The 27,859-nt window shown below is 40.5% G+C and overlaps 1 protein-coding gene across 12 annotated transcripts in view; it reads left to right on the top strand.

Moving 5' to 3' along the window:
• Positions 1 to 27,859, top strand: part of PARD3 (par-3 family cell polarity regulator) — a 664,911-nt gene that overhangs the window by 512,799 nt on the left and 124,253 nt on the right. For all 12 annotated transcript variants that reach the window (XM_054020950.1, XM_054020949.1, XM_054020947.1 and 9 more), the window contains one exon: positions 18,866 to 19,123. In XM_054020950.1, coding sequence (XP_053876925.1) covers positions 18,866 to 19,123 — 258 coding nt within the window. The remainder of the gene's footprint in view (positions 1 to 18,865; positions 19,124 to 27,859) is intronic.

The following is a 27,859-nucleotide window of genomic DNA, read 5'->3' as shown; positions in this document are numbered from 1 at the left end:
TACAGCCCCAGGTGGCATTGTTGTTGAAGCCTGAGCACAAAGGAGTTACCTTGGATTTACATCGCTGGAACAGAATTGGATCCATTCAGGGCCAGATGAAGGCAATCTTGGGCTCTGGGCACACCACATCATGGAGCACGCTTTGTGCCTGACATCCATGCTCTAATCCTGCCCCTCCATGTGCAATACTTGGAATGGTGGTGTCAGTGGGTTCCCTCTCCTCCCAGAGAGGAGGTAGGGGCAGTAGCATGGGCCCCCTTTTTCCTAAGGAGTAGCAGGAGCTTTCCTCTCCTTCCTCAAGAGGAAGGGTGGCCCTCAAGTGTATCTGCTTGGTGAGGTGCATCTGCTAGATTCTTCTGCTGCTGCCCTGCATAGAATCCCCTGCCCCCCCGTGTTGGTGCCGTCCCTTCAGAGTAGTTGATCTTGCATTTAACATCCCTTAGAGACGTATGGGGTAGTTGACACCTCAGGGGTTTCAGGTTGTCTACAGACTCAGGCAGACATTGCTGTATTGGTTACACTCGGGTCACGTTTTCAAACTTTTCTGGGCAACTAAAAGAGCTAGCGTTGCTGCCCTGGCTGCGCTCCCCTTTGTGGATGCTCATCTGACTGTTGTACCCAAACCTTTGGCTCCCACAGGCTTTTAAAGTCTCTCTATCTGGCCTTTCAGGCACACTCCTGGGTACAGACTCCAAGTCTGGTGCCCATGGGTAAGTTGGATCCCATAGCCCAACTGCTCCGCCAAGTCTCTTCAGAGCCTTCCTACTTCCTCCCCAGAGTTGCACTCACATGTGTACTGTGGATTACTTTGTCACGCTTTTGTGGACTTCATGACAATTACAGCAAGTAACACCTAGGCTTTGCAAAGGCACTTCTAAATTATACATGCACGTTAGCTCATAGATTAAGTACTTGAGATACACAAATCTATGGAAAAATAACTTCTGAGTGTCTTTTGGGTCTTAGTGTCTTCCAGGGAGTCCAGACTTCTTCTGCACCCTCCTCTTCTCATACCCAGTCTTGTCTTCTGGTTCTGGTCTGTTCCCCTTGCTGGAGGGAGACTTCCTTTTAACGCTTATTCTAACACCTTTGCTTTTTCCTGTCCTTCCCCAGGGTTTTTCTATTCTCCAGCAAGTCCAAAGTCTTTAGCTAGGTTGTGCACTGCTTGGATTTAGACAGTTCTTCTTCAAGTAGTGTCCCTCTGGGTGTGCCACATCAGGATGTGTGTGTGTCTGCGGGTCTGCATCTGCACCCTAGACATCCTCATGCCACAATACGAGGGCATGTGGGGAGGTGAACCTACCGCCACTCTAGTTCCTTCTTAACTGCCTTCAGCTTGAGACAGTGCATTGCAATGTCCATTAGCTAAGCCATGTGACTTGTTGAACCACTTGCTTTTTTTTGTTTGTTTGTTTTCTTAATTTTACAGGTATTTCTTTTCTTTTTTTAAATTTTTCCCTTATTTAGCAGTTTGTGCCTTTTGGAAATGGGGAGGATTCTCCTTCCCATTTTTTTTTTCTTTTCCTTTTTCTGTTCTGGGCCTCAAGCTGCAGCCTTGAGTACGGTTTATGCCCAAGACCCCAGGCTTCAAACCCTGTCACACCTGCTACAAGTCTTTTCCCTGCAGCAATGGGCATTCAAGCTGCTTCAGTTGCCTTGGGAAAAAACACATTCCCTCCATATGCAAGATCTACTCAAATTCAGGAACTAATAATACAAGAAATTCAGAGAGAGGTCAGACTTAAACTCCTGTTCTCTGAGACCTGCAGGGTCTGAGTCACCCCTCTACATTGGAGCAGCCACCTGCCTCCAGTTCTTTGGTAGCAAACTTTCCAGGGGCCCTAGGGTACCACCAAAGAAGAAAAGACTCCACTCCTTAGAACGGGACAAGAGAACGGAAAATTCACCCCTGCAGACAGAAGCTCTAGAACCCAGCAAAAGCTACTGTCATATACTGACCTAACCTTGGTACAATCCCCAGTACTGTGATATATATTGACTCCTGAGGGTCCATACCAGAGTCTCCAGTACAATCTAGGCTGCTCTCTAATGAAAATCTTCAACTCATGGAAGAGCTTGAATCACCATTGTTGACAGATATTAGGAGGATTCCCCACTGGTACCGACTCATTTCTTGGAGCCTACTTACCCTCCATCCATACCATTGTCAATTGTGGCTTGTCCACTGCACCACTTGCGCACCTCTGATAGACCCCACATAGGACTTGGAGATATCTATACGTGGCTTCTCTCCCTTCAAGCCTCCCTCTCTTGAGGTTCACTCTAAGGAGGAAACTCCTAGCAGAAAACACATTAGAGACCCTGGCAGGGACATCCATGGGGCCTCACCCCTACTCTTATGCTTCAGTGGGCATACTGGAACCCCTGGGCCTCCTATGGTGACCATTTCTACATAAGAGGACATATCAGGAGCAACAACCAACACCCTTTAGTCTTGCTCAACAGGAACATCCCAAGCGGAACATGAACCAGCTGAGGAGGAAGAAACACCACATTCACACAAGTCCCCTTTTCCTCACCAGATGAGGCAATCATGCCTTTTCCATCATCTTACCCTGATGATTTCAAGGCCTTCCAAGACCTTATGAAATGTGTGGTAGATACATTACGGATTCCAGTGTTCCCTGTTGAACATGCATCATACATCTCCTCAGGGCAAGATTGCACTACCTATCCCCAGCCTCCATGGAGTGGCAAATCCCAGCCACTGTACCACTTGCATGCAAGCGGGTTGACAAGAAGTACTATATCCGGCCCATAGCCTTGGAGTATTTTTTCCTTCACCCTATAAGTAACATGCTGGTAGTTGAGGCCGTTAGCTAATCGAACAAACAACATTGGTTCTGTTCAACCCCATCAAATAAAGCTAAAATGTCTGGTTTGTAAGAGCTACTGCTTGGCCTCTCTACAGCTCAGAAAAGCCAATTACAAATCCTGATAGCAAAGTACGACTTCAAGTATTATTCCAAATTTGTATCTTTTATTGTATACCTGCCTCAGGATCACAGAGAACAATTTCAGTCCCTCATTACGTAAGGTTAGACAGTTGCCAAAGCATCTCTCCAAGCCTCTCTTGATGCATTCAACACAGCCAAATGCCTCATGGCTATGGCAGTAGTTCTTCTTCAAGTGCTTGCTCATGTCAATTTCCATTGTCGGTGTGCGCGCGCCCAGATGCGCGGCTGTCAGAGACTTTTGGCTTAGCGGTACCCATGGGCCACGGTGGCACCCTCTGAAGTACCGTGCTTGTGGCGCAATATATCAGGCGCCACTGGCCCTATGCCCTCTTGGTTCCAAGACTGTGAACTCTGAGCTCACCTCCTGGGATTCAGCTTGTGAATCACCTACAATGGAATCGACATGAGCAAGCACTCGAAGAAAAAACAGTTACTCACCTTTTTGTAACTGTTGTTCTTAGAGATGTGTTGCTCGTGTCCATTCCATTATCTGCCCTCCAGTCCCTCTGTCGGAGTTGTGGGCAGAAGGAACCTAGAGGGCACAGGGCCAGCTGTGCCGGATATACCGCGTCATTAGCACAGCACTCCAGAGGGTGCCACAGCCAGCCCTACAGGTACCGCTAAGGCAAAAGTCTCTGGCCACGCACATGGGTGTGTGCACACCTACAATGGAATGGACACGAGCAACACATCTCGAAGAACAATGGTTACAAAAAGATGAGTAACCATTTTTTATGTGCTGTATGCACCAACCTTCCTGGCTGCAGTACTCTGGCCTTCCCTGGGAGGTACACAATACTGTTAAGGACCTTCTCTTTGAGGGGACTGAATTATTTAGCAACACCACAGATGGGTCCCTTTGCTCTCTCAAGAACTCATGGGTGATGCTATGATCTCTGGCCAATTACACACTTGTGACAAAGAAATAATACAGCAGGTCACAGATGGCTCCATAGCCTTGTTCAGTCTACCCCAACCCATGAGGCCAACTGAACCCCCCAAGAAGAACAAGGGTATTCTCCCAATCAGTGACATCTTCAAAATGTCCACTTTGACCCACTGGTCAAGAGTCACAAACCATCTCCCACTCTAGATCCTGCACTTCACTACCATTATGGGGATTGTCTTTCCCATTTTCTGTTTTCCTTGGAGCTTATCACCTTTGACATGTGGATCTTGGAATAATTTCTACAGGTTATTCCATCCAGTTCAGCTCTCTACTCCCCCACCCCCAACCCACTCCCTGTCCCTTTTCAGGGACCCTTCTCACGAGGACTTTCTCAGGTAGCAAGTACAATCCCTGCTAACACTAGAGAATGGGTGGCAGGTTGGCGATCTGTTCCACTGGACTTTAGCTAGGAAAGTGTTCTATTCTCAATACTTCCTGGTTCCAAAGAGAAATGGAAGAAGGAGACCAATTCTGGACCTCAGAACTTTGAACTGTGCATCCATGCTCAACAGCTCAGAATGGTAACCCTAGCAATGTTAATTTCCTCTCTGGATCCAGAAGATTAGTTTGTTTACCTCGACCTTCAGAATGCCTATTTCCATAGTGCCATGCATCCCTCACACTGACCATTTCTACGTTTTGTGGTAGGCAGGGACCGCTATCAGTATCTCATCCTACCCTTTGGCCTTTCCATCATCTCAAGCGTCTTTACCAATGTCCTATCAGTCGCTGCATCCCACCTTCTCTAGATGTGAATAATTCTTTCCCTACCTGGGTTATTAGATCCTAAAAGGTCACTTGCTTCTAAAGATATAGACAGCAACCACAAAACCCAATCTCTGGTCCACTTGGTAGGGCTTTACCTCAACACACACAAAAATCTATGCACTCACCCATTCAGTGCATAGACTTCATTGGGGCCACTTCATCTCCATCACCGCTAGACCCTACTTGCCAAAAGATAGATTTGCCACAATGTCCAACCTTGTTTCAAAGATAAAACAAAGACTGCAAACCACAGCACAGGCTTGCCTACAACTTCTGGGCCATGTGGTATTCTGCACATTTAGCAAGACTAATCTCTGTGTCTTCAAGCCTGGCTGAGAATTGTCCATTCACTCAAGTACATTCTCTGCAAATGGGTGTCCATACCTTGGAGGGGCCTCGTCTTCCAATTTGGTGGAAAGACACACTAAATGTGGGAGTTCAATTCCTGCAGCCCCTCTCCTCACCATAGACACTTATCTCCTAGGTTGGGGCACACACTCCCAAAACCTCGTAGCTCAGAGAAGATGGACTCCTTTGGAGGCTATCCTCAATATCAGCATATTAGAGCTCAGAGCAGTTCATCATACTTGCTAGCACTTCCTCTCCACATCAGGGGCCACCCGACCAGAATAATGCTGAACAACAGAGCAGCAGTATATTATACCAACTGTCAAGACAGAGAAAGATCCCACTCATTATGTGCAGAAGCCATAAAACTGGTAAATATGCAATGCATACAGATTTCAATATCTACCAGGACTACAGAACAGAGTGGCGGATTCTCTCAGCAGACCTTTCAGCATCAAGCATGAATAGGAGCTGTGAGCAACGAGGTTTTCCGAAAGATATGTCTTACCTGGAGCAATCCACAAATAGATTTCTTCACAACTCCATCCAATAAGAAGTGTAAACGACTCTGCTTGAGGGGAGAGAATGGCTGCAACTCAATGGGGGATGCCCTAGTTATTCCTTAGCCTTGTGTACTGCTTTATGCTTGTCCCCCCACTCCCCTACTGCTTATGTTCCTGAACAATTTGAAACAAGAAAGATTACTAGCCATCATCATAGCACAGTATTGACTCAGACAGGTGTACAAAGCTGGTTCACATGTCTCTGCTACCGCCTCTCCATCTTTCCCTGTCAGTGAATCTTCTCAGCCAAGAGTCAAGATCCCTCACTCACCCGAATCTTCCAGCACTTCACCTCAAGGCCTGGCTACTAGATAGCTCTCTGGTATAGAACAAGACTGCTCCCCAGGTGTATTAACAGTTCTGCTTCATAGCAGACTTTCAACAAGGAAAACTTAATTGCAGAATCTATGCCAATCTATGCCTCCTCTTGAGTCTTGCCTCACACACGTTCTTGGTTACCTGTTCAATTTAAAAACCTCAAGATTATCGTTGAGTTCCATTAAAGTTCACCTAGCCGCTGTCACAGCCTTTCACATGCAGCCCCTATTGAGGGGTTTTCAGTTTTCACCCATCCAACCACAACAAGGTTTATAAACCTGTTCAACCTCTTTCCACCTTGGGGCCTCAACTTAGTCCTCGGAGCACAGAGGAAACCTCCATGATCATGGAACCTATGACGAACTGTTCCCTTCTTCATTTGTCCCTTGACACGACATGCTTCATAGCTATCACCTCGGCTAGGAGGAGAGGAGAGTTTGGAGCCTTGATGGCTGCACCCAGTATATAGAGTGTTTCACTGTGGCAAGGTGATCCTTCATTTTCACTATTTCTTCTTTCCCATGATTTCTTCAGAATTTCACATTAACCAAGAGATTCGCCTGCTGGTGTTCAATCCCATGCCTCACTCTTCCATAGAAGAAATAGGCTTTCATACACTGGACATAAGAAGAGCTCCCAGCTTTTTACGTAGATGTGACCTGGCCCATCAGGATTTCACCCAGACTTTTCATCTCAATTGCAGAATGTATGAAAAGAGAGTTGATTTCCACCCAAACACTATCCAAATCGGTTACCGCTGCATCTTAAACTGTTACAAAGCCTCAGGGGTTGGCCCTCCTCCAAGACTCATTGCTCATTCCACCAGGGATCAATCTACTTCATTAGCCCTTCCGAAAAACATACCTTTTCCAGACATCTCAGAGCAGCCACCTGGTCCTCACTAGCCACATTTTTCCAGCACTACACTTTTGTGACTGTTCTCGGAGCTGACACAGCTGTCAGTGAAGCTGTTCCATGATCTGTACTGAATCCTCCTCCTCCTCCTCAGCAACCTTCTCCATGATGGGGAGACTGCTCAGGAGTCTCCTTAGGTGGAGCACCCATAGGGATGCTACTCGAAAGAGGAGAGATTATTTATCTTGTACAGTAACTGGAGTTCTTTGAGATGCATGTACCTATGTGTGTCCCACTACCCACCCTCTTTCCACTCTGCCTTGGAGTCTCTCTCTTTGGACTTCTTTGGTAAAGAAGGAACTGGAGTGGCAGCAGGTTCACCCCTCCCTATGTACACTCCTGTTGGGGCATGAGGGTGACTGGGGCACAGGTGTGAACCCACAGACACAGCCAAAAAAACACCTCCAATTAAGAGCACATGGTCATGCACATTTATCCTGATGTGGAGCAGCCACAGGGGGACACGTCTCGAAAAACTCATTCCTGTACAAGGTAGGTAACCTCTTCTTCTTGATGTCTGTATTGTTTGGTTAAAGACACCCATAGCTTGCCTTCTTGCAGAGGAGTAGCTCCCTCCACCCTTAGGACTAAATTAACTCTTTTACCCATATATCAGACATGAGAGAAATATAGACTGAGGTATCTGTAATAGTTATATGATGCAGAGTTATTTTCCATGTTCTTCACAGCTAGATACTTGTTTTTAATAAAAGCTGAAATTCTGATGTAATCTTATGATTCAGAATATGAATGGCCCTCTAAGCATGGGCCTATAGTGCCTGTGTCTTAATCCAGCCTTGGGTCCATTATCTATCTCATCTTGAAAGATCATTGATCGAATGGAACATTTTATCATTCTGGCTATTGCTCTTTGATATTAAGTTTAGTTGCTAAATATCTCTAGGTTACTATATTTTTAACCATTAGAACATTTTAATATTTTATTCCTTCCCCATTCATAAACCCCAAACTGTCTAGACAATCTTTACAAACAATTCACTTGCCAAATTCAATTTTAAAACAGAAGTTGTAAAGTTATATAATTGCACAAACAATTATAACTCTGTAACCCTTTGAACACTACTGTTTGGGAAGATGATACATTCTGAGCGTTTGGGATGGGGGCAGGCATTGGGAGGAGGAAGAATGTTCTGAATTAGGAAGAGAAGTATATGAAGTAAGTGTTTGTGGTGGGAGTGATGAGAAACTCACTTGGAAAGGGAGAAAGGGCTGTAAAAGAGTGTTGGATACTTATTATGAGATGTTAGGGCAGAGTCTTTGGCAGATAAAGTAATGGGAATAAGTGCTTGATTGAGGTTGGGGACCATGCTGGCTGGGTCTTGTCTTCTTCTGCGTTCTAAAGATATTATTCAATTTTACTGTAATTATTTTTGTACTTGTGTGGATTAGGAGTGATGTGTGCTTGCTCTCACTCTATATATAAGTATAATATAATTTTATCTTTTTTTGTTTTTGGAAGCATTGACATTTTCGTCCTTTAGTTTGTAAAGGAGATTAAATTTACATAATTCTTCTGTTGTTTATATACTTGTCTGTGCAAATGTCACCACCAATGGCATCAGTACTGCTCTGGGAATAGTGTCTGTCAACTGCAGCTGTAGAGCCAGAAGGGGGAGCTCCCAACATTGTTTTTTGTGTGTCTTGACTAAATAGAGGATAGTGCATGTTTTTAATATCAGAGCCAAAGAAAATGGAGGGTAGATATTTGGGTAGGGAGAGTATCCTCTGCCAGCTCTTAAGATTTTCTGTATTGCTGCTGTAAGTGATGTGGTAACAAATCCTGTGCTATGCAGGAGGTTGAACTAGACCCTTTACATCTTTGAATCTATGAAATCCCAGTCTTACTTTGTAAGTTTATTGGGTACTTGCCCAACTTTCCAAAATTAAGACATCGTTAGTACTCAATATACTTACATAAAAACAAGGATTCAGAGAAAGGGAATGTTCTTTTCAGAAATTCTATGTACCGTAGTGCACCAGATCTACCTGACAGTAACTGAAAATTGATGTTATAAATGGCTGCTTATGATGTTATGTTGAGCTTCATCCCAGAGTAAATTTTAATGACATATTATAAACATGTGAAAAACTAAATTTAGACTGGAAATGCTGACGGAGCTCTTAACTACAACAGATTGAACAACCTCCTGCGACAACCATTGTCACTGCTTTATCTACTTGGATAGAAAACTACAAGTAATGGAAGAATAACTAGTGAACTTTTGTCTTATAGAGATACAGGAAGAGTGTTATGCCATATATTTTAAGAGAGTCATTCTGGAGCAGATTTTTAATTTCTTTTGTTAGAATACTCAGTATCCCTATGGAAATATTTTATATGAATTCAGATTTTTTTTAAATATTGAACATAAACAAGACTGTATATTTAGTGTCTCTCTTTGTTTCCCGGATTTTGAATATGCATATCAGTAATTAAAATAGCCCATTGATATTTTGTCCCAGAGGATTTGCTCATTCCATAAAGGCAGTTCCTGTATTGTATATTTCCTGAGGGTATGAGAGCCTATACCTCCTACATATAATAAACTTCTCTTCATCTTTCTCTAATGCCATTAAAGCTACAAGCCTTTTGTTGTAAAAGTATACTAATGAATAGAAATGTTACAACAAGAACAGAGTCTTGTGTTTTCCCTTCATCGTGCATCATCCATTTTAATTAGACAAAGGGGTGGTGAGCACTGTGACAAGAGTCTGGAATTAAAATCATTAATTGATGTCAAGCTGAAGAGAGACTGCTAACATGAATTTAGTGACAGCAGGAAAGAAATTAACCTTATTACTTTATTTAGTATATTAGATTATTTAATATGTTTTCCTATGCATGGTCAATGCACTTTATTTATGATTATGGAAAAGGACAAATGATAAAAACTATGTGAATGTTCATTATTATCTAGCAATGAAACTTGCACAATAAACCCTTTGAAAACTAAAAACAAAAACAAAAAAAATCAAAAGGCATGCACCAAAACTTCATAGTTTCTCTTTATAACAGCTTCTTACATATTCTGAATGATCGTCATATACCATATGGTCTGTTTTTAGTTGGCCGCATGTGTTAACAAGAGCTATCTGATGGAAAAAGTGCATTTAACAAAATATTACTTTTCTATAAAATAGAGGAAAAATATCAGCGTAGCAAAAACTAAACACATTTCCCCCCCCTCTCCCCACCCTCCCCAATGGTGATGGTGATTGGAATAACTGACTCTCTTTGCATCATTGGAAATTTGGACTAATAAGAGTTGACATTTAATGTTAAGCATCTACCTTACTTTTGAGAAGAAAGGATGGCAACAGCATCCTACAGATAATTTGTGACCTGAAAGGTCATAATAAAAGAATAAAGGGAGCGTTATCTTCCAGTAAAGGCCATCTGGAACTATTAAAGTATCAGATGGAGTAAGGGTTGAACAGCAGGACACTCTCCTGGTGTCCTTCCAAATTTCCCAGAGAGACCATAATATTTTTATTGGAAAACACCAACCCCCACCCCCACCAGCCAAATATTTTCATAAAACTGTTTCATCCTACATAAAGAAAAAAAGTAATACTATATACTGTAATATAGAGAGAATTTCTGCTTGGGTTTGTTACATAACCTACTAAGTGTTCACATATATCTTTAAAATAGAACCATACCACATTCAGTTGTAAAGTCTGCTTTTGATTTGGTTTATCCCAATGCTGCCTAACGCTTCTCAGCAGTGATCATCCCCTCTACATCTATATATACAATAGATATTCATTGTTCCATTGTTTTCCATAGAAGTGTGAGCCATGGCAAACCTTTTCTGACATCCTGGACATTTTGCATAAAATTCATTAGTGAGTATAAGAAAAAATCAAAATATTAATTTCTCCTTGGTGATCTTTGAGAAGGAATACAGATGTGAGTGATGTTCTTTTCACTGTAGGTTTAGTGGAAAGCATTTTTTTAGTATTGTTGTTTTATTTTTACATAATGCTCATGGGTCTAATGTTATAAGATGGGTGCAGTGTATAAAGTAATTCAGTGGCCATAGTTTTTGCAAAAGAGAACACAGAATTGGAGCATAAGACGACTGAGCTTTGGCTAATTCTTTGGGCTCATTCCTTCTCCCACTGAAGTCTATGAAACTATTGCCATTAACTTCAGTTGATGATTAAATTGGGCCATTGGTGGAATGACAATTGCTAAAAACAGTCAGTTTTTTAATAGAATACCTTTTATTTTCTATAAGTACCTTTCATGGTGCACAGAATACTAGATCGTATATTAAAGGTCTACTGTGAGTCTAGGCAGTACAATGACTTAGTGCACTCACCCATCTCTGTAGGAAACTTAGGTTCAAATCAAGAATGCATTCTAAAGAGAAATAGAAATCTGCAAGGAATTTTAGGGGAAAATGTTTCTCCCCAAATCTGATGAATTATTGCAGGGACAATGAATTTGCTTTTATTTTTTAATCCAACGTGGCCATACAGTCACATTTTAATACAAAATGCCCATTTAAAAAAACAAGAAGAGTCATTCCACTATGTTTATTAACTTATTAAACTAAACTGTGTTTATTGCTGTTGAACTGAACAGCACTGAAAACCCATGAAATCCTCTAGGCTGCACTACAGGAGTCTAACACTTTGTAGCTAGCAACACTTAAACAGTGTGTTTACTCTAATTCTTAAGGACAGTAGCAATTATCTGAATAATCAAAAGGATACCTGATAGCATATTCACAACATGCAGCATAGGCTCCATCCACAGTGCAGCTGGAATCTTCGTTTTGTAATAAGTTAAGGGCGCAATCATTTTAACAGGTTACAAGTGACATGGTTCAGGTTGACAATGCCGCAGCTTTTCTGCCCTCACAACTAAAAGTGCCCAATCAGGGAAGCAACTTAGGGAACCATTCTGGGAAATTTTGCTATCCCCTGGAGCCCGAGCAACAATTGCACACACCAAAACTGTGGATATTTTTGTTTTTTCTCCTTAGGATTTATGGGATTTCTTATGTAAAACCTGTAATCCCCCGCCTCACAGGTCATGCTGGCTTTTTCCATCATGGAGACTTTTTTGTCACTGCAGATTGCTTCATCTTCCAGCGTCAGGATTATGCTGCTTGTCACCCAATGCTGTGGAAGCACAATAGCATAGAAGAGATAACAGCACCCAGGGTGCTCTGAGTAGGTGTCTGAAAAGGAGGCAGAGGTGCATGCAGAATTTGTTGTCCACTTACGTTACCAAACTGAAGATTGAGGAGGAGGCTGTGGGCTAGGCGGAGCTCAGCCTGTTGGCAGGATGATGGTCTAAGTGCCTGAACCAGCAGTTACCAGATGAGACTGCTGTGAATGACCAAGCACATTTCTGACATTCTGTGTGTCTGGCTGGCAAATGGCCTAACAACAGAAATGTGTGAGTATGCGAGCTGCTGTCCCTCTGCCTGATAGAGTTGTCATGGCCCTCTGGAGACTGGCCACAAACACCAAATGCTGTTCCCTGGCAGAGCTCTATGTCTTGGGGAAGATCACAGTTGAAGAAATGGTCCAACAAAGCAAGTGCTACTCACTTGTCTGACTGATAAAAATGGAGCTCCTGATGTAAGCGGGGCAGGGGTTGTACAACACTGCTGGAGCTGCCCAAGTCATTTTCGGATGGATCTCATTTTCCACTTCTTTGCGCCTTCAATCAGGCCAAAGCATTGAAAGTTTTGCTACTCTGTGGTGAATCACAGGAGCCACTTCCAGGGAGGTAGATATCATTTGGTGTGGCAAGTTTCAAGATGCCAGAACATAAAAGAATTCTTAAGAGACAGACTGCATCATTACTATCCCTGCCCCTCAGCAGGGTTACCAGCTGGGTTTCTGTGCCAACTGCACTTGGCTTTTGACTCCATGCCCAGATTATAAGGATGAGGACTTGTTGGCTCAGTTGTGTCAGAGTGGTGCTTCGTGTATTTTGGGAGGCTGGAGGGCCAACGTTGAAGAGAAATGACACATATACAGTCATGACTACTTGGTGTTTGCTTCAGAACATCTGTGAATGCAAAGAAGAGCATGCCATGGGATGCTAAAGCTGGCCTCTGAACTCTGTGGTGGCTATTCCTGGTTGTGCTGTGCAGGTGAGCTTGAAGCAAATGGAGGGTGAAAAGGAATGAGCGCTCCATGCTCCCGCTTCTACAGGGTTTTCCTGCTTGACCTTTCTTTCTTTTTGCTTGTATTTATTATACTAATGTATGTCTGTCCATCAGTGCTGTTCATAATAAACTGATTTTGATTAAAATGTTCCTTCTGTAGATTCTGCAGAGATGAATGTTGGCTTAAAAAAATGAATAAAATCCTAAAAAATTCTGCAAGTTCTGCAGACTGTGCAAAATTGTCAAATGTCATATGGGAATGTAACTGAGATTCTAGTTTTCAGCCATTGATCACAACTGGTAATAATTCTCACCTGTGTCCTCAAGGTACCATTGGAAGCAGGTCTGAGATCTTTGGATGGATGGGTGGGACCCATCGTAAGTAGAAGGGTGGTTATGAGACTCAGATAAAGATCAAAGAAGGATACAGAACAGGATAATTTCATACACTGACTAGATTGCTGAAAACTAGAAAAAAGGTTTCCATCACCCTGAAAGCAGTATGGACTGCATGAGCTGGCTTACTTGCTGGTATGCCAAGCCCATAAGGCATTTTCCACCAGCAAAGGGGGATCTCTGGCAAGAAACGGCTACAGACCAACCCACCTAATGACCTCTTTACTGGAGGGTGACACTCTGGCAAAAATTGGCCTGAATGCTGGCATCCCATTTGAATGGCACACATATGTTGACAGACTTTCTGTCACGGCCATTGTTTTTTCCTGTTTTGAATCCGTTACACAGAAGCAGGCCAATCAGGTGGCCGAAGCAAAGGGAAATTAACTATTATGGGGAAGCTGGTCCAGTGAACTGGCAGTTTCGAGGGGCTTGTCCTTTAGCTTCTGTCCTTACATAATGTTACTTCTATCCTTAATAAACACTGCTTCTGGCATCACTGACTTGGAATTGAGACTGTTCAATGCAGATTTTTGTAATTCACTGAGCCTTGGTGGAAGAGGCTAGGATACTGATTATCACTTGGGCAATGGTTGAATCTTGGCAGCAGCAGGAGCAACAAATTAAATTGGTGAGGCATGTTGCAGACCTGAAGCAACAGCCAATCCCATTTCTGCTTTTACGGGAGGACAGTTGTGCCATTGCAACAACAGATCTAGTGCTTATGCCCTGGGTGCTGTGGTTCATTACAGTCTCCCTCCCAGCCTGCTGTGTGCTTGCCACAAACTGTACTCCCACGTGGCCTATTAATAAAGACATAGGCATTTTGGAAGCTCTACCCTAAGTCACTAATTTAAAAAGTCCCACAAATGGGATTTAGGCTGCTTTAGGTACTCTTGAAAAGTTTACTCCTAGCCAATACTTGAGTTAGGCTTTTCCTCCTCCAATGGCCCAACAAGCTTATCGACCTTGACTCTCATCTGCTGGTATCTCAGATTTGAGTTTTCCACTGTCCACAAATTCAATTTCCTGACATGGGAAGCACTCAGTCCAGTCTCTTGAAAAGAGAACAGATTGTCTGTGGTTGTTGGAGATGTTATTCAAATCCTTCACTTAATTGTACTACACCTTCATGCATTTTTTCTTTGGCGCTGCCGAACGATCATAGAATCATAGACCCATAGGTTTAGAAGAGACCACAAGGGTCATCTAGTCTGCTGGATCTCATTCTCACCAATGTGATCAGAGACTTGCTGATACTCCCTTTGGCTTCATTTGGCTGGAATGGTCTCCTCACTCCAGAAAGTAAGATCTTGATAATTCCTTTTGGGCAAAGTGTATTGTCTGTTTCTCCATAATAGAGATGGGGGCTGATGATCAGGTCAGAGCTATCTGAACAATAGTGTATTTATAAACCTACTTTCAGCTTCCAGGTGACATAGTCAGGTAAGATTTCTGACTTAAGTACAGGGAATAAATAGAGTCCCAGGAGTCATAAACAGTGGTACCTACAGAATATGTATCCATACTAATTATGGAGAGGAGAAGAACTAGATGTACCAGTTACAGTGGTATAGTGAGAGGTGCACTTCTACACAACAAAATAACCATGTGCCCAATGACTTGCAGGAAGTCGTGAGTGTGCCAGAGTAGGCCTCTAGCAAGAGTTGTGCAAGCCTAGGGTTCACCGGTGGTTATCCACTTATTAACCACATGCTGTGGTGGCATGGTAACTGGGTTAAGGGCCTTTATTTCTGTGAAATATCATCTCAAATTACCATAAAATCAAGAGATGATAGGTAGCCTAGTGTCAATGAATCAGCTTGTTAGTGGAAAGTTCTTGGTACAGTTATATGAAGTTCTGTGGCTAATAATGTTGTCATTTAAGCGGTCATCATTAGCCTTGGAAGTTAATGCCCCACAGATGTACATTGAAAGAGTTCATACCTTTCCCCATGCCATGGTTTCAGATTGTCTGCCGCCTCAGAAATACAGCAGTGCATCAGTTGACATTTTCAAGCCCATCTTTACAACCAAATTGGCTTAGAAACATCTTGTGTTTTTAATATAAAAGTTCAATTCTTTTTAACGCAGAAAAGTTAGTCAGTGTTTGCAAAATGCCTTGAAGATGAAAAGGATTATATAAATGCTAAGCATTATTTTTATTATTGTTGTTAAATCCATTAGAAATCTGTAGGCAGGCCCTAAATCCTCAGAATTAACTGATTTAAAATGCCAGACACAGGCATTTTTATTGTCCCATGTCATAAGTAAATTACATTCAGCAGTTGTCAGTCTACTATCTTTTGGCTGTATATCCACATCACAGAAGTGCTGCGTGACGGTCCGTCTCTTCTCCTAAGGCAGGATTTAAATAGCAGGAGTGAGAAACACTGGTGGGGATGAACCAATGTCAGAGACTGCTTGGCTCTAACCCCTGCTGCACTGTATGTTTTCATTAATGTATACATGCACATACATATTTCAATCCCTTCTAAAATGTTGTAAACTGTAAATTTGCCATACGTATATTTATTTAATGAAATGCATAGAAATCAGGTGAGTGGAGAGCTCCTTTACCAAGCAAGAAACCAAAAAGGTTTTAAAAAATTTTAAAAGCCTGTTGACGCATTAACTTCTAGAGCTGGTTATTTAGCCCCACGTGCATAAAGACATTTCAGAGTTCAGAGTGGTTTAAATCATAGACATTATAGCACAAAGCGTCCTTTGGGGCAATAGCCAGCATTCTTCATGAAAATGTGTTTAAATATTTCGTTCTTGTCATAGGATTCCTTTAGATTTGCAGACACAAAATAATGTTAAAACATAGTGTCCCAAAGAAGACTGTAAGCCAAAACAGTATTTTAAACATTATTTTTAAAATGTGTTATTTAAACAAGACTGGATACATCTTTAACATCTGAAAGTGATAGCAGTGTGTATAGTAGGCCTGTTTTTCTTTTTGTTCAATCTTAAAGCACAGAAAAGTAATTTAAAAAACATTTTGTGGGTCAGTAGAAAGGAACCTCCCAAAACTTTAACCTTAGAATTATGCTGTGTGTTAAACATTACTGATTGTAAATGGCAATTGAATACTTGGGGTATAATTCACAGTAAAACTGCTGCTTCAATTTATATGGTATTCAGGCTTGAATCTAATTTTTAACTCTGTGTATTATAAGATGCAAAAGAGAACAACTTTTATCCCAAAGAGAGCAGGACAAGAGGCAGTGGGTTCAAGCTACAGCATAGCATATTTAGATTAAATTTAGGACCTTGCGGACCCTACTAATCCTATGATTCTATATATGAATAATAGGATATGTGTTACTAATTAATTATAGGTAATATTCTACAAACTAGTCTGGATACTACCATAATTATTGGCATAACACCTTACTTTAACAATCCTCAGCCATAGGAGAAGGGATAAACACTGTGTGTTGAACCATATGCAGCTTTGTGAACTATGATACTGCATTGCTGCAAAAACATGAATGGCCCATGACCATATGAATGGCAGACTGAACAGATGAATGACAGACTATCATTAAGAATAGATGAAACTTTGCAAAGTACATTTTGCCAGGATATAGATGGCTATGTGATATTCATGGGCAAGCCATGGCTAAATTCACCAGAATGGCAATGTGATTTTCATTGTAACATTAGGGATGATCTCACCAGTTGGGTAGGAATGATTCATTATCATCACATGTAAAAATCATATCAGGCATAGTTTGGACTGACCAATACACATTTTAGTTCATGCCATTTATAGTTAAATTGTCCATTTTCATGCACTAAAAGGTTGGCTGCCTGCAATATTCGAAATATTTGTTCTGTCAAGGCAATATCAACTAAAGCTTCTAGGATGTGATGAAACGATGGCTCTTGAAACTGCAAATAAAATGCCAGAACCTACCAGTACGTGACCTCCCTTATTTATTTTTCTGTTCAGATAGCAGTAATATCAACAGATGGTACAGAAGCCCCCTAAATACAATTAACATAGAACTTCAAAATAGAAATGAAATCTTCAGCTAAAGCAGGTCATTTTCAGGCTTTGGTCCCTTGTGTTTATACCTTGTGTATTCTAGATAGAACCCAGTCTAGTTAAGGTTACAAACAATTTGAATCACAACCACCTATTCTTTGAATTATGGAACAGTGAAAAATATGTATTTTCCCCACTGTGTCACAAGTTGTCATCACACTATTTTAACAGGCATACAGCAAAAACAGTGGAAGTTTGAAACTCGTTTTGGACATAATTCTCGAGGAGAACTAGTTCTTTTGCTTATTTGAAAAATATGTTTAATCTGAGAAAAATTAGGAGCATTTGAAAAGAGGAAATTGAATCATTTCAGTGAAAAGTGCCCTTAACTCTCTGGGTGTCCTTTGAGAGATGTATTGGAAGCTGATTGCCTCTAGATTTTCTGTTTTCCTTAAAATCAAATGGGAAAAAAACCCTAATATTAATACAAACATTACATTTCAAAATAAAACTTTCAAAAAATGAATGAATTACAAAAGTTAACTTGCTCTAGTAATGTTCACTTGATCATGTTGCACTTATGTGTATTTTCTGTTTTTTCTTAACTGAAAATCACAACCTATTGCTTTTTATTTGTATGCCATAAAATCTATTGGAGTCCAGATTCACTCCAAAGTGAATCTGAGTGTAGAGTCTTATCGCAATATCTAGTGCTGGAAAGACCACTTGAAAGAACAGACTGAGCCTGCACAAACTTTCCATGACAACGTTAGGATAGGTGAGTGGATTGTAAGCAGGTGACTCCTACCTAAAAGAGTGGATAGCCCTGGCTGGGAAGAGAGGTATTGGCAGGCACTTATTTTGTGTGAGGAATCGTTGCTTTCACCAAACATCTATGGAGTTAAACAGTAATGAAACCTGTCCCTCCCCACCCTTGGCATATATAATTCCCACCTTTAGTTAATTCAGATGAACTTTTCTGAGGGCTTGTCTACATGACCCCCCAGTTCGGACTGCAGGAAAGTGAACTGCAGAATGCACTAGCATGCTACGCTGTAACTCCCCCATGTGGACGCTACAAATGCAAACTAGAAGGTACCTAGTTTGGGTTAATGTATTCCTGTTTAAACAGAGCTACATTAACATGAACCTAGATATCTTTTAGTTCACACCCACAGCATCCACACAGGGGAGTTACAGCGCAGCACATTAGCACCCACTGCAATTCACACCCCTGTAGTCCGAACTGCGGGGCCATATAGACATAGCCTGAGTTGTCCCCATGTAGACCAGCCCATAGACTGAAATTGAAAACACTTGAACATACAGGATGTGCCTGTAATATTACCCTAACGTGCCTGCTAGTTAGCGAGGAAAAAACCTTGAGTTGAAAGAAGTATATTATTGTGAATAAAAGTATTTTCACATGAGTTATTTTTTAAAAATTCAGTTTCAGACTTGTTTTTATTTTGCAGAATTCAAGCTAAAACTCGGGAATTTCGAGAGAGACAAGCTCGCGAACGTGACTATGCCGAGATCCAAGATTTTAACCGGACATTTGGATGTGAGGCTGACCCAGTGTATGCTGGAATGGCTTCATATGACTCTTCCACAAATAGTGGCACAATGACTTTGAACACCAGGCCCCAGAGCCCCAGGGAAGGACAGACAGTTGAAGCGTTGTATGCCCAAGTGAAGAAACCAAGAAATTCAAAGTCTTCACCTGTAGACAGGTAGGCTCCAGACATCAGTCAATACTATGTTTCAAAATTCAGCTTCATAATGTTTTTGCCATAGGAGTACTGTTCATCAATTTTAAAGCCAGAGCTGCATTTTATTAATGGCTTTTAAAAAGCCTTTATGTAGAAAAATATTGAATTAACACAAATCAAGTCATAATGGAACGAGAAGCACAAGCTTTTGTAATGATTCTAACATTTCATCTCATTCTTTAAATGGTTTTGGACCCAAGATTCACTCTTTAGTATAATTCAAATTACAGTCAAACTTGTAACAGCCTCTGGTTTAATTATCAGAGGTCTTGCTAATGTGATTGGGGGACAATGACAGTTCTGAATTCTGTTTGGAGCAATTATTTGAGCTGTGCAAAACTCTTATAATGAAACCAAAAGCCTGGCAAAGCTTAGCTGGATTCTGATTTTATTGCAAATCTGAACCTCCGCCCAGCTGTGTGAACTTTTTGAGAAAACCTAGGCCATGTAAGTGAACTAGGGCTGGCTTTGGGCCAACTTCCTTACCATGGACTCTGGTGGGGAGAAATTTGTGTGTGTCTGTTTAGTAGTCGTGGGTGGAGCTGTTTGTTTGTTTTTGGTTGCCAAACTAAGCTATATATGTCAGTTTTGCATTGCTTCATTCCAAAATCAGGTACAACTCTACTCTGTTTGGGCTGAGACTTGAATTCACCTGAAAATTTGGAGCAAAAATTGGGACGCCAAATTCCACAATCAAGAACTGTCAAAAATTGTCTAAACTTCTGTAGACCAAATGTGGCAAAGTTCACACAGCTCTATTTATTAAATAACTAAGAAACGCCTCTTTTGTTTCATATTCCTAGCGTGGTAGCTTTGCATTTTCTAAATTTTGCAAAAAAAAATAATTTTAAATTCCTAATACAGAAGACATTAGTAATTCAAAAGAATATATACATTCATCGCAGATACATTTTAGCTCAAAGATCAATGCTGCTGCACTTACAATAACCCAATGAAACCATTTCTCAGGGTTGCAGTATTTGAGGTCTGTAACCTACATCAGAATACGACTTTAAATTCGCATATTTCACTTAAAACCAACAGACATTAAATTCCCATGGTGCCAGTGATGATGTAGCATTTGACCTCAAGGGGATGTAGCTGTCACCTATAGTTTAGCTGATTGTTTAGAGCTATTTTGAATAGAAGGATGGAAACTGTTATGGGTAACCCTCAGCTGGACCGAGTGGGAAACATTTTTTAAAAGGGGCCTTCATCATGGCAGAAATATGTACGTTATAACAGAAAAATACGCCATCAGATATTGAGAACTAATGAAATTTCAGGTGGACTTTGCCAAACATTTTTACTAACATTCAGTAACATATGGCTGCCTTTCCTTTTTTGATCACTCTGGTTTTCTAAATTGCTTAGCAAATACGCATGGTATAGGGCCTATTTTGTGCATAAAATAAAATTGTTTATAATAAATACAGTCTGAATATACAACTTTTTTTCCCCCTAAACAAAGACTGTTTCACCTTTAGGCTTGGAGTTTTACATACCTTCTTCCTTTTTACTTATCCCTGTATTGACCAATGGCAATATAATTAGGTGCCAGAAATCACATCACTTTTAGTGACCTTGAAAATCAAGGTAGTCTGGCTGGATAGTGTGGTTGCCACACTGACTTTTACAACTGTTTTTGTTAGACCAAAGGCACTGTTTCATGCCTGAGTTGAATAGTATCAATGTCATATGAAGAAAAAGAGTTATCTTTGATGAAAACCTGACAGGGAGAAAAGTAAGACCTGCCTGACCTAGCTAACTATGTGGGATCGCTGATGAAAGATCAAGGACAGTGAGAGAGAGCAAAAGTGAAGTTATGGCTGGGATATTGGACTGTGGTGATAATCAAGAAAGCAGAATTGAAGAGCACACTAGTCTCTTGTTTGCACCTTCAAGCGGTTAGTTATTGAAGTAAGGAGGACTTCACTAAGGATTATTGGATCATGCCACAAGAAAAGGAGAGACCCAGTACACCCATCAAAATTGAGAAAAAGCAACTCAAAAGCTAGAGTTGGAGCAGAAACAGCCATCTGGACAAATGACTTCGTGAAAACAGGGCAGTGAGGAAGCAGGATTGACTCAAGACAAGGGAGACAGGAAACCTAGTAAGAATGAAACTTGGAAAAAATTGAACAGTTGAAATGAAAAGGAAATCATATTTGTAAAGTGCCCATCACAATAGTTAGTATCTGGGCTCTATGATACAGACTTGTCTAGTATATGGAATACTCTCCAGCAGGATCCTAGCTCTCCGCTCTCTCCTCCCACTTCTTAATAGAAATCAAACTCCAAATGGTGTTGGAAAGTACCTTCATTAAAATATGGGTATTGCAGCAAGTCCGAGAGGCTCACGCTCAGTTTAATCTCCTATCAAAAGCTTAATCTGTGGCTATGGGTCCTAGCTGAGAGAGCTTGGCATCTGACTCTTGCAAGAGCTTCGTCTCTGACAGATGAAAACCTTGTTTGAATGCAGCTGCTACTCTTGGACACAGAGGTGAGAGCCAGTCTTTGAGATTACCGGGGTGGGTCCCAGTCTGCTTAGGACTTTGTGAATGAAGATCAGGATCTTGAATTGATTTAATATTCAGTTGTATTGGAACCAGTGGAGGCCTGGGACATGATAGAGCTGCTTCAGACTCCTGGATGTCCTGCCTCTAACAAAGGGGAATTGAGGCATCCACCAAGATAGTATGGGGCATTGTTCTGGGCCCCATATGAAGATCTTGATAATCTTACTAAAATCCTTTAAAATAGGATGGTGAGATGACGGGTAGTCTCCTCAAAATGTACAAAAATCTAAATAAGACATTCATCTTAACTGTGTTAATTTTCCCACAGAGGCTCAGAGAAAGCTCTTGCCAAGAACTAGAGTCTTCGGCTAGTTGTAGTCTGGAGAAGGGTGTGGTATGTTCATAATCGTGCATTGTGTGTGCGTATCTTCTTTAGCATGTGGGTCGCTGCCTGCTTCACCATCTTTATCTTCTTGATGGCCTTTATGGTATCTCCAGGGAGATCATGTTACAGTAGTCTGGCCTGGAAATATTGAAATTCTGATTCACCCGTAGGTCATTATCCAAAAAAGGGCAGTGTCTCTGGCCAGCTATTTATAAAAGACATTATTTGACGCTTAGGTTGTACATTACCTTGACATGTGCCTCAGCACTGTATCAACCTGCTAGCTTCTTGTCACCATCTTCCAAGCCCTGAATAACTTTGCCCCTGTAACTCATCTGCCCTCATCTTGTTTCTGATTGCTCCCACTGCCTTCTCTTCACCAGTGATGCCAGTCTCATCTGCTTTTTGTCATTTCCCCACACAAATATCTCCATGCCTTTTTCTATGCCATCTCCTATGTATTGACTGCCCCTTCCTAAGCTTGTTTACAAGGCCTATAACCTCTCAGCCATCAAGTTTATCCTGATAAGCCACCTCTCATGATGCCCACAGGGAATTTGATGACTCATAATGGCTAATTTGAGAAGTAATTGGGAATAGTATTTACATCCTAAACATGTTGTTTGTATTAGTGTTGACATAAACTTGTATCACAATGATGTGACTAATCACCATTTTGATTATAAGTTGTACCCATTTGCCCTACACCATCTCTTTAAATATGTAAGTTCTCCTAAATAGAGACAATCTTTTCCTTCTCTTTGGAAAGCGGCTAGCGGCCATTGTAGATGTTAACAGAAATTAATAAAAATAGTATTTCCTCAGTAGATCATCTGGTGGATTGCCATTACACGGTTCTAACAGCATCCCTGTCTGAAATGTTCAGTTTATATTAAAAGTGGGGTAGTTTAGTTGGAACATTTTCTTTTTATACAGGTTTGTGTTTAGTGCCAAACAAAATTTGACATTTAAATATGTTTGAAAGGTTATTTGAATTTTCCTGTGAAGAAACCTGTAAACAAAACGTCTCCAGAATAGCTTGCATACTGTTGTTCAGAACTTATGTCAAATCTTTCCTTAACTTACAACAGAACTATTGTGTTTAATTGTGAGGCTATGGTCAAGGTTTGTTTTTCTGTAATATCCTGAGACGACTTTTATTTTCATCAAGACTAGCCATCAAGTTGCGTAACCTTAACCATCATGCTATCTGAATGATAACAAGCAGTAGATAAAGCGTATAAACATACAGCTGCTCATTATGATCTTGTGAAAGCAGGTTTCTGTGTTAAGTGTAAGAATGCTATAGCAATAGCATCTATGGGATATGAATGCGGTGTTGTCCTTGTAAACTGTCAGACAAAAACTGTCCCAGCACTTCTTTTGCATCATAATATATCATGCTTCTAAAAATCCATTTTTTCCCTGCTGAGTGGGGGTGCTCAGATTTTTTTTAATGTCATGAGAACTGTTAGGATGTTTGACAAATTTCTGCAATACATTGAAAAGACAAAAAAAGCATCTATCCACACCTTTCCCAAAATGTAAATAAAAATGATGTTTATAATGCCAAAGTAAATCAAAAGAGAGAGAGGTGTTTGCTAACTAACTGGGGATATAGATAATATTGTGGTCAATTCTCATGCAAAAGTTAGAACATAAGAACGGCCATACTGGGTCAGACCAAATTTCCATTTAGTCCAGTATCCTGTCTTCCAACAGTGGCCAATGCCAGGTGCCCCAGAGGGAATGAACAGAACAGGTAATCATCAAGTGATCCATCCCCTGTCACCCATTGCCTAACTGCAACTTCAATCGTGCCAGTTTTCACTACAAGAATTCTGTATAATAGAATTTATGAGCACGTTCTCTAGGACCTTTTCCTTAGTAAATTTCTGTATGGGATTCATAGGGCTGGAATTAGGGGTTCTGAGGATGCTGCCACACCCCCTGTCTTGAAGTGGTTTCCATCAAATACAGGGTTTACAGTTTGGTTCAATGGCTCTCAGCACCCCCACTATACAAATTGTTCCAGCATCCCAATGGGGTTTCAGATTGCTTCAGAAATACTTCTGTATGCAGAATTTAACTGAGGTTAGAGGAAAATAAATCAGTGATGGGTACTATAAGATGGTTCTTTTAGAAACAAGGGTACGATCAAGCAAGTCATATATATAGTTTGACATTGTGACGTTCTTCATTTTGAGCTTTTATGAAATCCTTGCAGATTTCAAGCCTGCAGTAATGTAGGTAGATAACAAGCCTCAGTGATTTTCAAAACCCATTTTAAATCTTAATAATTCTAGTCATATCAAATTGTCTTCTGTAGCACTAAATATGTTTTCCAAATCAATCGCTAGGAATTACAGTAGGTGACTTTTCTTAACAGAGGAGGAACTTATATGTTCCGAGAATGAAGAATATTGAAACTGTAACAAAAACCAGGCAGTTTAAGGGGTTGGTTATCAGTTCAGCTCCAAGTATATTAGTTGTCTTAGCTATATTAGTTCCATTCTGTGTTCTAATGATTTGCACAGACAGTTTGTGCTGCTAAGATTTTGTTTAAATGTATCATCTCTTCACTTTAGAAAAAGAAAGAAATGTGATGGAGTTCATGAGGCATGTTTATTTTACATGACTGGACCGAAAGGGTGTCTTGGGAATTGCATTCCTGTAGATATGGCTTTTAGTTTAGCTGAGAAATGTGTGCTAGTATGTTTTACATCATGCAGAAGAACACATGGACTGCTGATCAATAATATTTTTCATGTAGATGACGATGCTATACAATCGAGTTTTTATAGCTATCACCTAACATCCATAGTTGGAGAGTCCATAGAAAGACAGATCCTAATGGGCATTTACTGGCTGTCGCCATGTAATCATTTCCCACCAAGAGTGCATTGTCCTCAAATATAATTGAAATAAAATAGGCACTGTGCTGCTGCAAATCTAAATAGCTTGAAAATAGTAGGCTAGACTCCCCCAACTCAGTGAGGACACTTTAATGGAAACATAAATACCATAATCATATGCTTTTTGCATTCATTTGACCATTAAAAAGAAAAATGCCCATTTTAGAAGAAGAGACCTCTATGAACTGGTTTCTTTTCCATCAAAACTGGAATCAAGTTATGTCAAAGAAATATTTGGGGACTGAAAAAAAAAAACCCACCAAAAAGAGAAACGGTTGCCTCAGCTATCATCTGTTTAGTGCTAAAAGGCAACTGCTGTTTTAAAAATTTAAGGTCACACCACATATTTTCATTTGCTGCTCTTATAGATGAGAGGGAGCATTTTATTTAGATGTTAACTATTTGTTCAGTAGTGTTCTGCTTAACTTGAGGTGGGAATAATGAATTCTTCAGAGTAGCAAGACACATTGTAATATAATTTCAAAATATATCAAAAAGAGTAGAATAAACATACTCATTCTTTCTGGACTATGTGAAATAATTCTCTGTAATAGCCCAGTAGGTCACAAAAGCTATGAAATATTATATAGTAATGCCAGGATAAATATTGGTTAAAAAAACCAAGACACCCATACTGTTATATTAAACTTCTCCTTTATTAGTAATGTCAGTCATAGGAATTTTCTTTAAAGTCTGAGGTATCATTCACACACATAAATCTAAGCTTACTACCATACCCATAATAGATGAAGATATGAGTTATTACACAGGATGACACATCCTGTAAGTGCCAAGATTTTCTCTTCCACAAAAGAGTTATGACAGTTCTTTCATTTGCTCTGAGGTGCTAGTATAGGAGCATTGCAATGAAATGAACGACTAAGGTAATATAAACCACCTAACCAATGACATTTTAAACTGTTAACTACCTGGGTTGAATAAGGCTGTAAGTAGCTCCGACCCCACCCAACCTTTGTTTATTGCCATCCTTCCTATGGATGGTCTGTCTTATATTATTCTTGTTTAGTACTGCCTTACTCCACAAGTAGTTGCACTGAGATTAGATTTAATGGGGCTACTTGCAGAATAAAGGTACCCCTTCATGTGAGTGAGGGTGACAGAATCAGGCCTTTATATTGTAAGCTTCTCAGAGCAGGGACCTGTCAGTTTTATTTATACATAAGGCTCCATAATTCATTTGTGGTGCTGTATAAATAATTTTTTTAAATCCATATATTTTCATTAGTGTTACCTCAAAAACACCGGGCCCGATTCTTATTTACAGAAAACCTCTTCTCACCGCTCTGGCAATGTAAAGGAGCCTTACATTTATGCCCATTATAAGGCCCCTTTACACTGGCAGAGTGGTGAAAAGAGGCTTAATGTAAATGCGACTCTGATTTCCTATTAAAAGGGGCTTTTAAGAATGGCATGTGTCCTGTCCTGGGTAATTCAATGACAACATTGTGGGGAACAGCTAACCGTCAGACCTGTCCAACGCACCAAACTGAAAATAATACCTGAAAAGAGAGGGGCGTGCATGTTTGGCTCGTCTTTCTCTTCCTTGTGGCATATTCTTCCTATGACTGTGGTAAACTGTGGACAGCTAGTAAATGGGGTTTGAGACTCAGTGGGATCCTTTGTGCCTACTACTATTCCATTTGATTTTCGCACTTACTCATACTTTACATGAAGTTCAGTGCATTCCTGTTCTTCCACTGCCAGCACCATAAACCAACAACCCTGATCCCCTAGACTGCCTAAAAATAGTTTTCTGTCTTATAGGCCTGTGGATCTAGGGACCATTAGAAACTAATAGCACTGGTATTCCAGGGACTTAGGTTGCTTTCCTTTTTCCTCCTTGAATCTTGATGGACTATAAAACAAATTTTAATATAAATTCATGAGGATTTATGTAGAGCCCCTATTGTGAGGAGTATTTGCTGTGACACTATCCAGTGTTTGGGTTATGATGGTGGGGGGGGAGAGACGTGAAGATTTACAGTGAGCTCTATTCAAAACATTCATTTTAATTACTCAGATGATCTGTATACTCTCTGACTAGATCCCAAGTGCTGACACTGTTGTGAGAACCACTTAATTATACATTTACCACAGCCTCACTGAAACCCTGGAATGTTTGCTTCTTCCCTCTCCAAACAGGCTTGATTTGTAATCTAAAGAGTGACAGCTATTTGTTGTTTTTCCAAAAACATAGTGAGTTAGTACTTCTAGAAATGTTTTCAATGGGAAAATGTATGGCAAGATAAGAAAGAAATGAACTTCCTATGGAAGGTTACAAAGCAGGAAGTGAACTCGGTTCCACCCAAAAGTACACCTTGTTGCTACTATACCTAAAGGTTGTTATAATCTTCTAGAAGTAAGCAATAACTCTTTTCAGTTCTTTAAATGATTTATTTAAGTGCAACTATTTTCTATGGTGAGCCAAGATAGTTATAAAAAGTGTAATTTAGCCCAGCAGAGATTCAAAACGTGTCACTCTTCATCAGTATAACTGTACAATCAAGATGCAAAAGTGGAATAAGACGACATCCTGTTGCCAAGATATGAAAGAAGAAAGCAGCTTTTGTTTTTTTCATGCTGTAGAAGACAAAGTTTAATAAAAATAAACTTGCACAATGTTTTTCTTTAGAGTGAAGCAATACTTGATATAAAGGAGAAAAAAGCTGCTATTTCAGCTGTCTAGTTAGTAATTATCATAAAATATATTCCACCAATGAACTATCTAGCAACAGAGTGAGCACACAAAGTTCTCTACTACCCAGCATACCTGTGCTGTAGAAGCTTTGTGGTTTTCTTGTTGAAAAACATATAGTAAATGCTTTTTGAAAGCCTTAAAATGCTTTTGAAAAGCAAT

This window comes from Malaclemys terrapin, chromosome 2 (assembly GCF_027887155.1).
Source record: "Malaclemys terrapin pileata isolate rMalTer1 chromosome 2, rMalTer1.hap1, whole genome shotgun sequence".
Lineage (NCBI taxonomy): Eukaryota > Metazoa > Chordata > Testudines > Emydidae > Malaclemys > Malaclemys terrapin.
This window is presented reverse-complemented; position numbering and strand designations above follow the sequence as displayed.